We start from the raw sequence: 14,807 nt of genomic DNA, 5'->3' as shown, positions 1-14,807 counted from the left end.
AGATGCAGTGAGTGTTATCTACAGTCGCCCGTAAGAGAAGCAGAGAGATCACAACGAGAAAGCTACCGATACCATCTTAGAAACTTACTACTTAGTAAATACCGCTACTTATACGAAGCATAGATAAATATAGTTTTTGAATACCTGATGTGCATGTTTTCTTTTGTTTTTACTGTGATTCCAATTCTATCCACACGGAACCGGAGAGTCAGTGCTAGCTTAGAAGAGGGGTAGGCCCGAAAACGCATAAATTAGGAAGAAATTATATTTTTTCACTTAAGTTATTGCAGTTGGCTAACTAATATTTAGATTCGTTCGATTCAAAATAAAAAGTGCTTTCATATGAATCAAGTAATGTTTTAAAACGAAACATAATTTCTTACTTTGCGTAGATTTTTTTTCTGAAGAGGAGTTAAATTTTATTGTAATGTAGAAAAACACAAAATTTATTCTTAACCGTGTAAATTAGTTCACAGCGTTTTATTTATAATTTTTTTAATGTCATTTCAATGTTCTTTTGAAACCTCAAGTTCCTTATTATCTCGATTTCCTTAAAATGCTTAGCCTAGGACAACACATTTGTACATAAAATACATTCATACGTTAAAATATATTATTTACTTAAACATTAATTCCATGTTTTCGTTTTATTTACAGAACTAATAAATAAACATCAGGAAACAATAATACAACATAAAACATAAAAACAATTAATTAAATTATAATAAAATTAAAGATATACACAAATTTACGCAGTGCATCTGTCATTGCCGAAAATGATATGAATTTCGCCCATATTACTCACTTCGCATTTAATCTGACCGAAATTTTTTTTCTAGTGTTGTGCACTTTCAACCTTAAAGAAAGGCTAAAAAACTGCTTACCAACATTTTTTCTCGAAATTGTTATGACAAGCCTAAAAATATTCCTAGATTTTTGTCAATTTGTTCGATTTTTTTAGATAAATAGTTTCAAATTTGGATTTGCGTGGTTTTTATTTATGCAAGTTTAGGAACAAAATTTAAAATTCTGTACGAAATTAACATAAAAAAAGAAAAACAAAAATAGTCAAGGTGTTGAGGTGCTATTATTTTGACAAGCCCTTTATCTCTTACTATAATTTTTTATATATTAATTTAAAAAAATATTTATACCAATGAAGAAAATGTGATTTTTGTTTTAAATTTTAATTAAATTTATTTTAAAATTTGATGAAGAAATATATTTTTATTTTCTTTTCGGACATTTTCTGCCTTGATCTTGCAACGGTTTCATAGAATAGGATGTAAATAACGGAAATGTAAAAAATTCCGTTAGTTTTGTCAGAGTCGTAAATTTTGGCATTTACTTGAGAAATCCGCTATTCACGAAAATACAGGGTGGGCCATATAGCGTTTGCGTTTTGAACCACCTATTTTTTTGAGAATGGTAACACAAATGACATGTCAAGTGTGTTCATAATTTACTTAAAGGTTTAACATTTACGAAATGGGACGCTATACGCTTGAACAAAATTTGGAAATATTGAAAACCTATTTCCAAAGTGGTGAGTCTTCTTCTTCTTTTCTGATTTTCACATCAGTGGCTACGTCAATAAGCAAAATTGTCGGATTTGGGGCTCAGAAAATCCACACGTTACTGTAGAGAAGCAAATGCATCCACAACGAGTCACTGTTTGGTGCGGTTTTTGGTCTGGCGGCATCATCGGGCCATTTTTTTTTTTCGAAAATGAGCGAGGAGCCGCGGTTACAGTGAATGGCGAGCGTTACCGTGACATGCTCAACGAGTTGTTTCCAAAAATTGAAAAGGATGACATGGACGACATTTGGTTTCAACAGGACGGTACAACTTGTCACACTGCCAAAGTTACACTCGAACTTTTGGCTACAGTTTTTGAAAACCGAATAATCAGCCGAAATTCCGATATCAATTGGGCGCCTCGGAGCTGTGATTTAAGCCCGTTGGACTATTTTTTGTGGGGAGCCGTTAAGGACAAATGCTATGCGAACCATCCAGAGACGATTGATGCTTTAAAACACGGCCTGGAATGGCCTACTGTAAAGCCAGTCGTGGCAGTCATTTGAACGATATTATTTTTCATTCATAAATGACAATGTTCAATCTTCAAAATAAAAAAAAAAAGTTTGAAAAAATATTGATTAGTTTTTTTTATAGCCGATTCAAAAAGCAAATTTTACATGGCCCACACTATAGTAGTGGTTGAAAAATGAAAAAAAAAAATGCAAGAAGCCATTATCAGTAATTGTACATATTTAAGTAATTAAACAACTTTTCGATATAAATTTGTTGTAATCGCGGTTGTCTTTCTTTGGATAGAGCATTTTGGTAGCATTGTGGATGCCAGTTAGTTTAAGGAATCAGGGCAAGACTTACAAAGAAATTGAAACAACCGACCGGGGAACTGTCATCATGACGTGTAAAATGAAAAGCCACACTCCCTGATGACAGACGAATTGTACTAATATACTTATATAGATTTCTCAGATTTCTCCACAATGATTAAAAATTCCGCAAACTTCTCTGTCCGACCGGCGATCGCTGTAGCCAAATGGGTTGGCGCGTGACTGGGTTCTCAGGGCATGAAACATCAAATGATTGAAAAAGTTTTTTCTAATGGCGATCGCTGCTCTGTAGATAATGGCAAACCTCCGAGTATATTTCTATCATGAAAAAGTCCTCACAAAAAACCTTCTGCCGTTCGGAGTCAGCTTAAAATTGTAGGTCCCCGCATTTGTATTAAAACATCAAAACATTCACCACAAATAGGAGGAAGAGCTTGGCCAAGCAGCCAACAAAGGATGTAAGCGCCATTTATAAACATACATATATATAAATTTCTCAGTCAGGAAGTAAATTTTTTCAATTTTTACCATCTCGAGATTTTCGGGATATCGTTTATAAGGGGTGATTTTTTAGCTATTATCTTTTTAAACAGTTGGTTTAAACAGCTGACTCACGTTTCGTGTTTTGTTTCACTGTCAAACATCTTCAGTTTGGTCTATAATTTAACCATGAATCGTCTTACAAACGAACAAAGCTTGCAAATCATTGAATTTTGTTATAAAAATGCGTGTTCTGTTAAGAAAGTTTATCACGCGCTTCTTCCATTTTATGGTTAGCTTAATCGACCCACTGAAGCGGCTATTCGAGCTATTGTGACTAAATTTAGAACCAAATTTACATTATTGGACATCAAACCACCAACACGCTTACGTAGAGTGCGAACTGAAGAAAATATCGCAGCTGTATCGGCCAGTGTTAATGATGACCATCCATTATCGATTCGTCGCCGTTCGCAGCAATTGGGCCTCTGTTACTCAAAATACAGTTGGTGCAAGAATTGAAGCCGAACGACCTACCGCAACGCAGAGTTTTTGGTGAATGTGCTCTTGGAAAGTTGGCCGAAGATCCACTTTTTTATCGAAAAATTGTGTTCAGCGACGAAGCTCATTTTTGGATCAATGGGTACGTAAATAAACACAATTGTCGATTTTGGAGTGAAGTTCAGCCAGAAGAATTGCAAGAGCTAGCAATGTATCCAGAAAAGATCACAGTTTCGTGCGGTTTATGGGCTGGAGGTATCATTGGACCGTACTTCTTCAAAGATGCTGCGAATCGTAACGTAACTGTGAATGGTGAGCGCTACCGTGAAATGATATCCAACTTTTTTTGCCCAAAATGCAAGAGCTTGACTTGCATGACATGTGGTTTCGCAAGACGGTGCCACATGCCACACAGCACGCGTAACAATGGACTTATTGAGAGGCGAGTTCGGTGAACATTTTATTTCACGTTCGGGGCCTGTCAATTGGCCACCCAGATCGTGCGATATAACGCCTTTAGATTATTTTTTGTGGGGCTATATTAAAGCTCATGTCTATTCAGACAAGTCTGCTTCAATTAACGCATTGGAAGGCAACATTAAAGCATTTATATGTGAGATACCGGCCGAAACATTGGAAAGAGTATGCCATTTGAAGCGCAGCTGCGGTCAAGATTTGCGTGAAATAATCTTCAAACATTAAATCATATGGACTGTACTATCGATTTACATAAAAATTTCATGCAGTTTTCTGAATTTTACGTGTGTTTTTTTGAAAAATTTTCCTATAGCTCTTAAAAAATCACCCTTGATATATAATAAATAATGAATAAACCTACTTTTGTATTTAAAGTGAAAATATTTCGTTAATAAAAACACAAAAGCAGAAAACAGTAGTTAAATTTATATGCACATCGTAACACGTAAGCGTTTACGTAAGCGTTGTAATAAAGTAAGTTAAGGTATGTCGAAAAACGGTCGATGCAAAAAAATTTCAAAAGTAAACAAACGCCTTTTGGGGTTAAGCGGTATGAACGGAAAGTGATCGACTTTAATACAATGTTGCTTTTTCATTTGCTGTGTAAAAAATTACAAATACCGAAAATCTCGAGACTGTTGACAAATAATCCAGGCATTTGTGTAACTTAAAAACCACCGGGATCCCGGGATTGACTACCCCAGTGTGTAACAGTTCGTTTGGAAATAATTTTAAGGGGGAGAGTAGCAGGAAGCTCGCCTCTTTCACGAACAACCAGGCCGATGTCAAAGAACATTTCAGTAAGCCCGTTAAAAAATGACTCAACAGAGGAGACCGGAGAGCAAAACAGGGTTTTTTGTGGAATAGACTTCAGAAAGGATGTACATCGCCCATCAGACATAGCGATCAGATTAAACATGATGGACTGAAAATTATGGTACGGGTTAAAAGAGCATGGGCTCAAATTCTTGTGAAAAAATATTACCCTGGCTTGAATTTCTATTTTTCATCATGATTACTAATATTTTCGTGAACACCATAATTTTTGAATCTGCTTTTATTAAAGCCTTTGTGTGAAACTGTATACTTATATATTATTAAAAATAGTTAAAAATTACTGTTTTCATAAATTTTTACGTGGAAATTGTGGTTTTCATTAGATTTGATAGTTAAATAGCTAACACGCACCGGCATTATTATTTTCATGAACACAACTGTAAGTACGTAAATGTATGAAAACAATTTTTTTAAGAGCTGTAACTTAATTTTTTTCTAGGCGAGAGAATCGGCGCGAAATTCGAGATTTTGATTCTTCTGCATTGTAAGATTTTCTTATTCAAAATTTTTGTCTACAACATATTTGTGTTTTTATATTCTGAATGTCAAAATTATATACATGTTTGTACACCTGTGACCTTCGTAAAAAAATAATTTGGGTTTACTTGTAAGATTTAATATATGTATAAACGTCAGTACTTTAAAGAATATTTATCAACCGTAATCGAAGTATTTTTCATTTTGTATTGAACAGAAGCTTTTCAAATTCAGGAAATTTTCTTACTTCTCAAATTAGAAATATTTTGAACTTGCTATAGGTTTTGAAATAAAAGTTTTTACTGCCCTTACAACGAGAGAACAACTCAAAAGCTTTCACTTTGAGCTTTCATGTGACTATGTTATCGAATGCAAGCTTTCGCAAACCAATACAACAAACACCTACATATAACATACATATTTACACATTCTTCAGCATTTTTTAAATTCACAGCCTACAGTGCGTTAAAGTGTAGAGAATATCGATCTACCCAACTCGCAGAGCTTTTTTTATAATTTTTTAAATTTGTTTTTAGTGCTGGAGACAATGGTGCGGTTGTAATTTTGTGTGCTGCGCGTGCCAAATTTTGATTTTAGTACATTAAATTACCTCGATTATTGATAGGCTCGGCATATTCCAATTCGCCGCTCAGACCCGTTGCTGCATGATCTTGTGGCGAAGCATAATCGGGCAATAATGGCTGGCCCAGTTCCTCGTAGAAAGGTTCATTGGGCACATTGAGCGTCTCATCGTTGTGACCATTTATAGCGCTGTTCGCGCACTCTTGCTCCCGCTCACGCTCACGTTCTCTTTCGCGTTCACAATCTCGCTCACGCTCCCTCATGCTGGCAATAGTATGTGATGTATCTATACGCTGGACAGCATAGAGCGGTCCACCGTAATTCTCATGCTGCACTTGCACGAAACTATTCGTACTATAGACCACTTCCGGGGTATGCTGAAGAGTTTGCGACTGCGGTTGCAAGTGCTGCGCCAACACGCTGCAAAAGTCGTTCAGATCTTCGGATCGTTCAATCTTATTAAGTAAATCCTCAATTTTTGTGACAGTTCTAATGCATTGCTTCTCTGTTCGATTGGTTTGCAGCAGTTCTTGGCACAGGCGTTCTACGCGTGCGTGAATGTTGGGATATCTCTTTTGTACGAGTTGTAAAGTGCGTTCAATGATTTGTTGTTCGTGTTCGGTAAACTCATGACGATGATGTTGACTTAAGTTGCCACCACTGTTGCCTTTTTTCTGACGGCATAAACAGCGTAAAACTAAAACTAATATAATGACTGCTACGACGGCCAAAACTATGGTTACGCTGAGGTAGATAATATATAACAATTGTGAATCTTGACGTTCGAGCTCTTCGAGTGTAAAGAATTTGCCATCCACCTTCTTGAGGTTACGATTCGCGCCACAGTCTACTGTTGTTTTCGTCTCGTCACACACTTCGTTCTCATACTTGAGCATATTAAAGGTGGTTGCATTGAAGCACGCACCCAATTTCGTATCGATCGTGCAGTAGATTTCGGAGCGTAAATCGCGGTCGGAGAGATTGGTCAGCCAATCTCGATTGCATCGACACGGTAAAAGGACGGAGATTTCACGCAATATACAATGACGATTTGTGATATTTAAACTGCCCTGCTGGGGCACTGTGAGCGAGTTGTTTTCGAAGCGACAAATGCCTGGCTTCTTTGTTTCCTCCAGTATAATGCCGCCAAAATCACCGAAAACATTTTTCTCAATCACAATATTGGACCACTCTTTGACACGCAACCAGTTCGGACCGAGATGCTTAATACGATTGTCGGCGATAGTCGCGTTGATGGCATTCACATGTATGGCATTTTCATGGATAGTGTCGATCCTGTCAAGAGAAACGGAGAGGCAAAATACTTGAATTGATAGGCGAATAGCTAGCTGAGCTACTTACCTGTTGTTTCGAAAAATCAGCTCGTTTATGCCGCTGCCGTGTATAGCCTCGCCTTCGATGTAGCCGATAACGCCACCGATGAAGGACACGTGCATACTAAACAACTAAAAAGATAGTGGATTAAATTCTGAAATTTAATTAAAATGAGAGAAGTTTTCTACATGTACACTCACCTTCTCGGTAATGGCCCGCGATTTGATTACATCGATGCGACTATTTACAAAAGCAATAAAATTGATATTATTGACATCGAAAGAGCCACTATTGATGGTGCCAATGCTGCAATTGCTGAATTTTATCTCGCGCAGCGATGCTTCGAAACGATAAATATTGTCGATGTGTGAGTTTTCAATGTGTAGCTGAAATGAGTTGGAAATTTGTGAAACTTATTTATTTATTCGCTGGATATAGTTAATTTTTAAAAGCAATTTCTCCTATGCGAGAGTTTTCATGCATAATTAAAATCCAAGAAAATGTCGAAGGGTATGTTTGCCACAAATTATAGAAAAGGCTCAGGGAAAACATGTAACAGTCTCTACGCTTTCCCATTGTTCAAAACCATTCCCTACTGTATTACTAAAACGGTTTCCATTAAGCGTGGTATGATTTCTCCATTACGTTTCAGCCATATTTAATGTGCCAAGACCTGCCATTAGTTTTCCATTGTATTCAGTTGTGATTAAAATATTATAATGCAAAGATTTACGTCTCAACAGCATTTACAAAACATTGTATTTTGTTATTAAAATAATCGTTTTCTGGTTGCAACTATTTGTGCACTTTTCTCAGTTATGCAATAATCATCTACTCGGTAAAGAGGATTTTGGTAAGGTGGAATCATCGGTCCGTACTTCGTCAGAAATAAAGGTGGTGACACTGTCTCTGTCAGTGTAGATCGTTAAAGATCGACCATAACCAACATTTTATAGTCAAAATTGGAATAAATTGATTTTAATACCATCTGGTTTCAACGGGACGTGAGTACGTGCCACACGGTACGGGAAACAATCGAATTATTGGAAATGTTTGACGATTCGATAATTTAGAGAAATTTTAGCATTGAATGGCCCCAAAAAACTTGTGATTAACACAATTAGACAATTTTTTCTGGGATTATTTGAAATGATTGGTCTATGTGAATAAATCAGACGCTCTTCGTTCCTCTAAGTCCAATATTTAACTCCTATTAATGACGTACGACGCGATTTAGTCGAAAAACTGCTTGAAAATAGGGTGCATCGGACTCGAGCCAGCAATAGAAGCAATGCAGGCCATTTGAGTGATGTCATATTCAAAACTTCATTAAGAATATGTTAATATTCTGAACAGCTAACGTATTTTAAGATTATTAAAAAATCATATCATGCTTGATGAAACACCCTTTGTTATGTATGGAATGAAAAGTTAAATTGGTCTGTGGATTATGAGTCACGGACAGATATAATCTGACGCATTGACGGCCAACAAAATTCATCCACTAGGGAAACTCTTCATTAAAATGCGTATTTTGCAGGTTATCAGAAATTTTGTAGCCTTCAAATTTTATTACAGAAAGCTGTACTTTTAACCGAACTCTAACGCTAGTAACGCTTTCAAGAGCGTGAAACAATTCTAGCCGAAATGTTGATGTTACATAGTGCAAATTATACCAAACGAAGTGTAGACAAAGTTGGCTATAACCAAGGATGATTAGACTACCAGGTTTGGCCATCCGCTATGGTGGAAAACCAAATCGTGTGAGTAACTTCGACTGCCACATCACATGGAAATCGGCAGCAGAATTCTCCTCGCTCATTACGCACGCATGCACTCACTCGACCGAACAGCCGTTGTTCAGACGGCAACGAAGTAACATGAGCGGAGATATTACCAACATTATCTCAGTTCTTTAACACGTTCACGCCGGCGCGTACCACCGGTGGCTCGCACAAGTCTGCTTCATGAGGCGGCGTGTACCAGCGGTGGCCCGCACAAGATTGCTTCATGGGACGGCGTGTACCACCAATGGTACTTTATTAGACGGTACCTATGAGATGAGAAGCCATAAACGACTACCCTTATGAAACAATTTCGTTTTATATAACCTGCAATCGCTTCCGATAGAGCGAAAAGATGTAAACGTTGCCGTCTGTGGGCGAAGATCATGAATAACAGCGCCGGCGGGAACGTGTTAATATGACACATGTTACGTAAGCCAATCAGCTGATTCTTTCAAACTTGGTGAGATTCGGCTAATGGAATTTTGAATTTTCTATAATTCTTTTTCCCACAGGCATTGTGTGCAGAAAACGAAAAGGGTGTAAAAATTGTTAAACGATTTAAATGTCATCTCAGAGTGTTCAGTGTCCATTGTCTTAGATAAAGCATCGATAAGAGGAGCTACAAAATTTTGAGGTAGTTTTTCTCTTTAGAACTTATATATGTATATATAATTGGCTAGTACATCTTTTTTGGGTGTTTGGCCGCGCTCCTTCTCCTATTTGTGGCGTGCGTCTTGATGTTGTTCCACAAATAGAGGGACCTACAGTTTCAAGCCGCCTCCTGAAGAACTTAGTTGTTTTATATTGTAAAGTTTCTTTAAATGTTTCCGTCTCATTTGACGCGTAGGGCTGACAACCGAGGAAGTACATGTGAACTAAATTTTTGGCTCTTAGTACTCCGCATAATCAATTACTGTTATGAGGATTGCATTCATAAACAAAAAATATCAGATGTTTTGCGGAAGTCAGCCACAGTTGAGATCACCAAATTTTTTACTTTTTTCTCCCTATATTTCCCTATATTTCCCTATTTTATCTATATTGATTACACAGGTCTGCAAAAAAATGGGTTCGAAATGTTCTATAAAAGTGTAGTGCCATTTCCGAAGTATTTTTTTGCGTAGAATCCGAATCCGGGGTTTAAATTGTTCTATCACGTCAGGACTTTGAGATATCCTAACCTAAAAGTGCAAAAAACGCTGTTTTTGCGCATTTTTGAGGTTATCTAGCTACGAAGATTTTGCTCTTCATAAAAACGTAGACGTGGTATTTTAAATTATAAGTCTTCCTCTTTTAAATGCCGTTGAGTTTGCTCAAATATCTTAATTGTTCACTGAGATATCGCATTTTGAAGTCTCCTTGTTTGTTTTTTGTGCAACTATGTAATCGACCGTATCACGTCTCATGTTATCTCAATGGATTTTCGAATATCGAAAAATTCACATATTTGCACATATTTATGCTGCGAAATCGTTCCACTCAACTAAATGCTACTTACCGTGGCATTTGCTGAATTAAACGCTTTCTCTTCGATACGCAAATCGGCTACGCCCACGAAACGTCCGTTAATTTCGGCTCTCTTGAAGGCATTTGAGTATAAAATCAAGTCATTGCTATTGCGCACAGTGAATTTCTTATTGCCTATAAACAAAAAACACGAAAATGTTGACGAAATTTAATTAAACAACACAATTTGAGATGAATTTGATTATAAATTAAGTTGTCAATCAGTGCTCACCTGCGAATGCGCCCTCTCGCACCACCACAGAAAATACATCTTGCATCAATATTTCTGGATACGGTCCAATAGTGCCATCGCCACCCGGAAAAGCGCCCGTTGTGATTTCCACTTGTTCGCCATCTCGATGAGAACCAACAATAGTGAAACTATTCATGCGCGAATTGTTAACGAATAAATCCTTCTCCAAGCGGAAATGAGTATTTGATGCCAATTTAATTGTAATTGATATGGCCGTAAGCGGCACACGGTAATTCGTTCCGAATATGTCACTCAACTGCGTTTGTGCGAAAAAGAGAACAAAATAAAAAAAATTGATTAATGGCGGCAAATAAGTAATAAGTAAAAGTAATGTGAAGAAAAGATACAATACTAGACGGAATGGAAGAACGTCATAACGTCAAAAAGTCAAGAATTAGATTTAATTTACTGCCTCCTTAAGTAAAAGTAAAGGTGCAAGTACACATCTAATGAGATATTTAAATTATAAGTAGACAACGCACCTCATTTGAGGGGTTCGGCCACTGTCGAAATATGAAAATATTTTTTTTTTGTGTTTAAAAGAAAATAATATTCCCGAAGGATTAAGGTGGAAAGATGTCTAAAGAATTCGAATTTTTACGCAGCACCTCTCCGATGTGTATCGCACTGGAAATTTTGAATGCATTTTTTCTCGACGGTCGGCCCCATTTTCCAACAAACTTTGACCCATTTACTTGAAATTTAAACTATATATTTGCAATTGTGTTTTATAAGGAAGTGCGGACAAATTTGTTCGATATGCTATATAATTTTTTATATAAACATTTTTCGGGCTAACCCATTGGTTTTGCAAAAATCGACGCACCAAAAAAATTGACTGTAGGTCTACAGCTATTCACAAACGAAAAATGTTGTTTGTTCACCGTAAATTAGAAACTGCAAGTTCGTTAGTCCAGTAGTAGTAATTCGATCACGCACTCTTTATACTCAAATGGTTTCCTCGAAGGTAATGGTACCTGGGCGCCCGAATTTTGCTCGACCTTTATTATATAAAAATATGTGGACATGCTATTTTATAGTCCATTAAATTTTAGTACAACAAAGTGCAAGAGTGAAGCTGTTCCAAGTTCTTTTTGATTTTTGATAATTTTCTCCCCTGGTACACATTTTCCATATAAAGCGATTGCACGATAGTTGTTTAATTATAATTATATATTTTTACCATATCCCTAAGGTAGTTGGAGTAGTACATTTAAACTAACCCATTCCTAAATCCGAATTATAGTTACGGACATAGATTTTGGATACGTTTTCTTATCTGTGCCCATAGAGTGCATACCTGAAGTTGCTATATACATACGTATTCAAGGATTTGAATCAAAAATTTGTTCTATAGTTCTTTTAATGTCATAAAGACAAATGCAATATTTTGCTTTGCTTTTTAATTAGCCTAAAAAACCGGTTTACTCAATTTAAAGCTGTTTTAAACCCAATTCATTTGGTATTTAAATATTTTATTTTAATTAACTTAATTTGTAAATTTTTTTTTGTAAATAAAATTATTTTATTTATTGGAAAAAGTAGTCAAAAATTGGACAGGTCGTATGAGCAATTACATGGCCGAAATGGCCATAAGTTTGAAGTTGTTATAATAATATACCAAAAAATTGTTCATCCTTGTGAATTTTTAAAACCAATCCAATATGTGGACCACCCTGTTATATATACTTATAAAGGGTGATTTTTTAGCTGTTATCTTTTTAAACAGTTGGTTTAAACAGCTGACGCACGTTTCGTGTTTTGTTTCATTTGTCAAGCATCTTCAGTTTGGTCTATAATTTAACCATTAATCGTCTTACAAACGAGCAATGCTTGCAATCATTGAATTTTATTAAAAAAATGCGTGTTCTGTTAAGAAAGTTTAAAGTTGAAAAATTGTGTTCAGCGACGAAGCTCATTTTTGGATCAATGGGTACGTAAATAAGCAGAATTGTCGATTTTGGAGTGAAGATCAGCCAGAAAAATTGCAAGAGCTACCAATGTATCCACAGAAAAGGTCACAGTTTGGTGAGGTTTATGGGCTGGAGGTATCATTGGACCGTACTTCTTCAAAGATGCTGCGAATCGTAACGTAACTGTGAATGGTGAGCGCTACCGTGAAATGATATCCAACTTTTTTTTGCCCAAAATGATGACTTGCATGACTTGTGGTTTCAGCAAGACGGTGCCACATGCCACACAGCACGCGTAACAATGGACTTGTTGAGAGGCGAGTTCGGTGAACATTTTATTCCACGTTCGGGACCTGTCAATTGGCCACCCAGATCGTGTGATATAACGCCTTTAGATTATTTTTTGTGGGGCTATGTTAAAGCTCGTGTCTATTCAGACAAGCCTGCTTCAATTAACGCATTGGAAGACAACATTAAAGCATTTATATGTGAGATACCGGCCGAAAAATTGGAAAGAGTATGCCAAAATTGCCATTTGAAGCGCAGTCGCGGTCAACATTTGCATGAAATAATCTTCAAACATTAAATTATATGGACTGTACTATCGATTTAAATAAAAATTTCATGAATTTTTCTGAATTTTACATGTGTTTTTTTGAAACAATTTCTTATAGCTCTTAAAAAATCACCCTATATTCACAAGAATTTCTAGTGAGCCAGTGCGCCAGTTTGAGCGAATTTGTAAAAAAAATAGTTTATATGCAAAGTAGTAAAGTAGTACTTCCTGACTTCATTACTTTTGCTTTTTGCGTTAATGTGCAAACCTGAAGAGTAATTGATAAGCCGTTACAACAACAGCGACAATTGTAAGCAAGCAATCGAAAAGTTCGCATATATGTAATATATGTTGCACATGCACTTGCGCGAGTGTGAATGTTGAAAAAATACTACTTCGCTTATTATTTTGATGAATCATACTTGATACGCGATAATATCGAATTAGCAAACAAAACCAACAATTCTGTGGACATAAGCAATAACCGCTTAAGTCAACTTAAGGAAGAATTGAATTGCACTCATATGTATGCCACCGTATTCTAGTAACAAAGCCATACTATGTGTTTACTTGAAATCTCTGTGCATATACATATATGTAATATTGGCTGAACGTATCGGTTTCTTTATATAGCCACATATCATATGCAGATAAATGTATGCATAAAGAGCTTTTTCTTGGAGTTATGTTTTCGGACTTAGCCGGTTTATGGTTGAGGCCACAAAATTGTTACTCTAAACTATATTCTGCGAGTGCGAAAGTGTGCCAAGTCCAATGTATACTTCTTGAATTTCCAAAAACATGTCGCATATACTCGGTTCCAGGAAATTTGCGTCGCGAAATCGAGACCGCAATATTAGTTAGGTGCAAGTGTATGGAAGAGTTAAGGTTTTATGCCTCTTTTTTATACTTAAAAACTTTGGCTTTTCAGGAATAACAAGCTTTTGTTTTTTCCATCGAATTTAATAAAATAATTTACTGAATGCGGACGCTGTTTGCATCTTACAACCATACCAATTCCACAACAGCTAACGGTAGCTAGAGCATGCTCTTCCGACTTAAAGCAATATCCTTTCCATAGATATCCATTTTTAGATAAAAGGTAGTTAGTTGAACTATATGCATAATTCCTTTCACAATTCAATATTGTATAGTAACATTATTTTCTTAGTGGATTCGATCACTCGACGGAAAGGTCAATAGATAAACAAATTGACGAAAAATCGCAGATCAGCCTAAGAATGGAACATCGCCATTGTGTGAAAGTAGGTCGTGAAACAGTCCGAAGAGTTCTCTAAAATTCAAATTTCATTAAGAAGTGCAAGAAAACAGTCATTCCTATCGCATGCTAACGTTGACAAACTATTTTCTTTTGCTCTAACTCACGTTTCGCACTCAATTCGGAATGCCAGAACAATGTTTTTTTAGTGATGAGACTGATGAGAGAAAAATAATGCTACTTAACCCCGATGGATCCAATATAGTTTAGGGAAAGCTGCTAACAGCCCTAAAAAACAGGAAAATTATTCCCACAGTGAAATTTGGTAAGCTAAATGTATGGTACGGGGTTGTATTTGTAGCAAAAGTGTTGGTGAAATTAAAATGATTGGAGAAAACAATTGAAAAAAACGTAACAGTGTAAAAATCCAAACAAATTGTTATTCAAATCATACCAAGGTAATGGTCCCAAGCACAAGTCTTACAATACCTGTATGCTCTCATTTTCCAGCGCTGCGCATA

At 36.3% G+C, this 14,807-nt stretch overlaps 2 protein-coding genes across 2 annotated transcripts in view; one reads left to right on the top strand and one right to left on the bottom strand.

Moving 5' to 3' along the window:
- Positions 1-1,470, top strand: part of LOC128858453 (E3 ubiquitin-protein ligase highwire-like) — a 68,213-nt gene extending 66,743 nt beyond the window's left edge. Inside the window, exon 21 of the mRNA XM_054094743.1 lies at positions 658-1,470. Within this exon, the coding sequence (XP_053950718.1) occupies positions 658-670 (13 nt within the window). The 3' untranslated portion in view covers positions 671-1,470. The remainder of the gene's footprint in view (positions 1-657) is intronic.
- The window catches only part of LOC128858454 (uncharacterized), a 63,412-nt gene that overhangs the window by 2,467 nt on the left and 46,138 nt on the right, over positions 1-14,807 (bottom strand). The window contains exons 3-7 of the mRNA XM_054094746.1: positions 10,578-10,854; positions 10,338-10,480; positions 7,253-7,438; positions 7,080-7,183; positions 5,746-7,013 (exon numbers count right to left, since the gene is read on the bottom strand). Of these exons, the coding sequence (XP_053950721.1) occupies positions 5,746-7,013; positions 7,080-7,183; positions 7,253-7,438; positions 10,338-10,480; positions 10,578-10,854 (1,978 nt within the window). The remainder of the gene's footprint in view (positions 1-5,745; positions 7,014-7,079; positions 7,184-7,252; positions 7,439-10,337; positions 10,481-10,577; positions 10,855-14,807) is intronic.

The sequence above is a fragment of the Anastrepha ludens genome, chromosome 3, assembly GCF_028408465.1.
Source record: "Anastrepha ludens isolate Willacy chromosome 3, idAnaLude1.1, whole genome shotgun sequence".
NCBI lineage: Eukaryota > Metazoa > Arthropoda > Insecta > Diptera > Tephritidae > Anastrepha > Anastrepha ludens.
The sequence above is the reverse complement of the archived record's forward strand: the minus strand, read 5'-3'. Positions and strand labels throughout refer to the sequence as shown.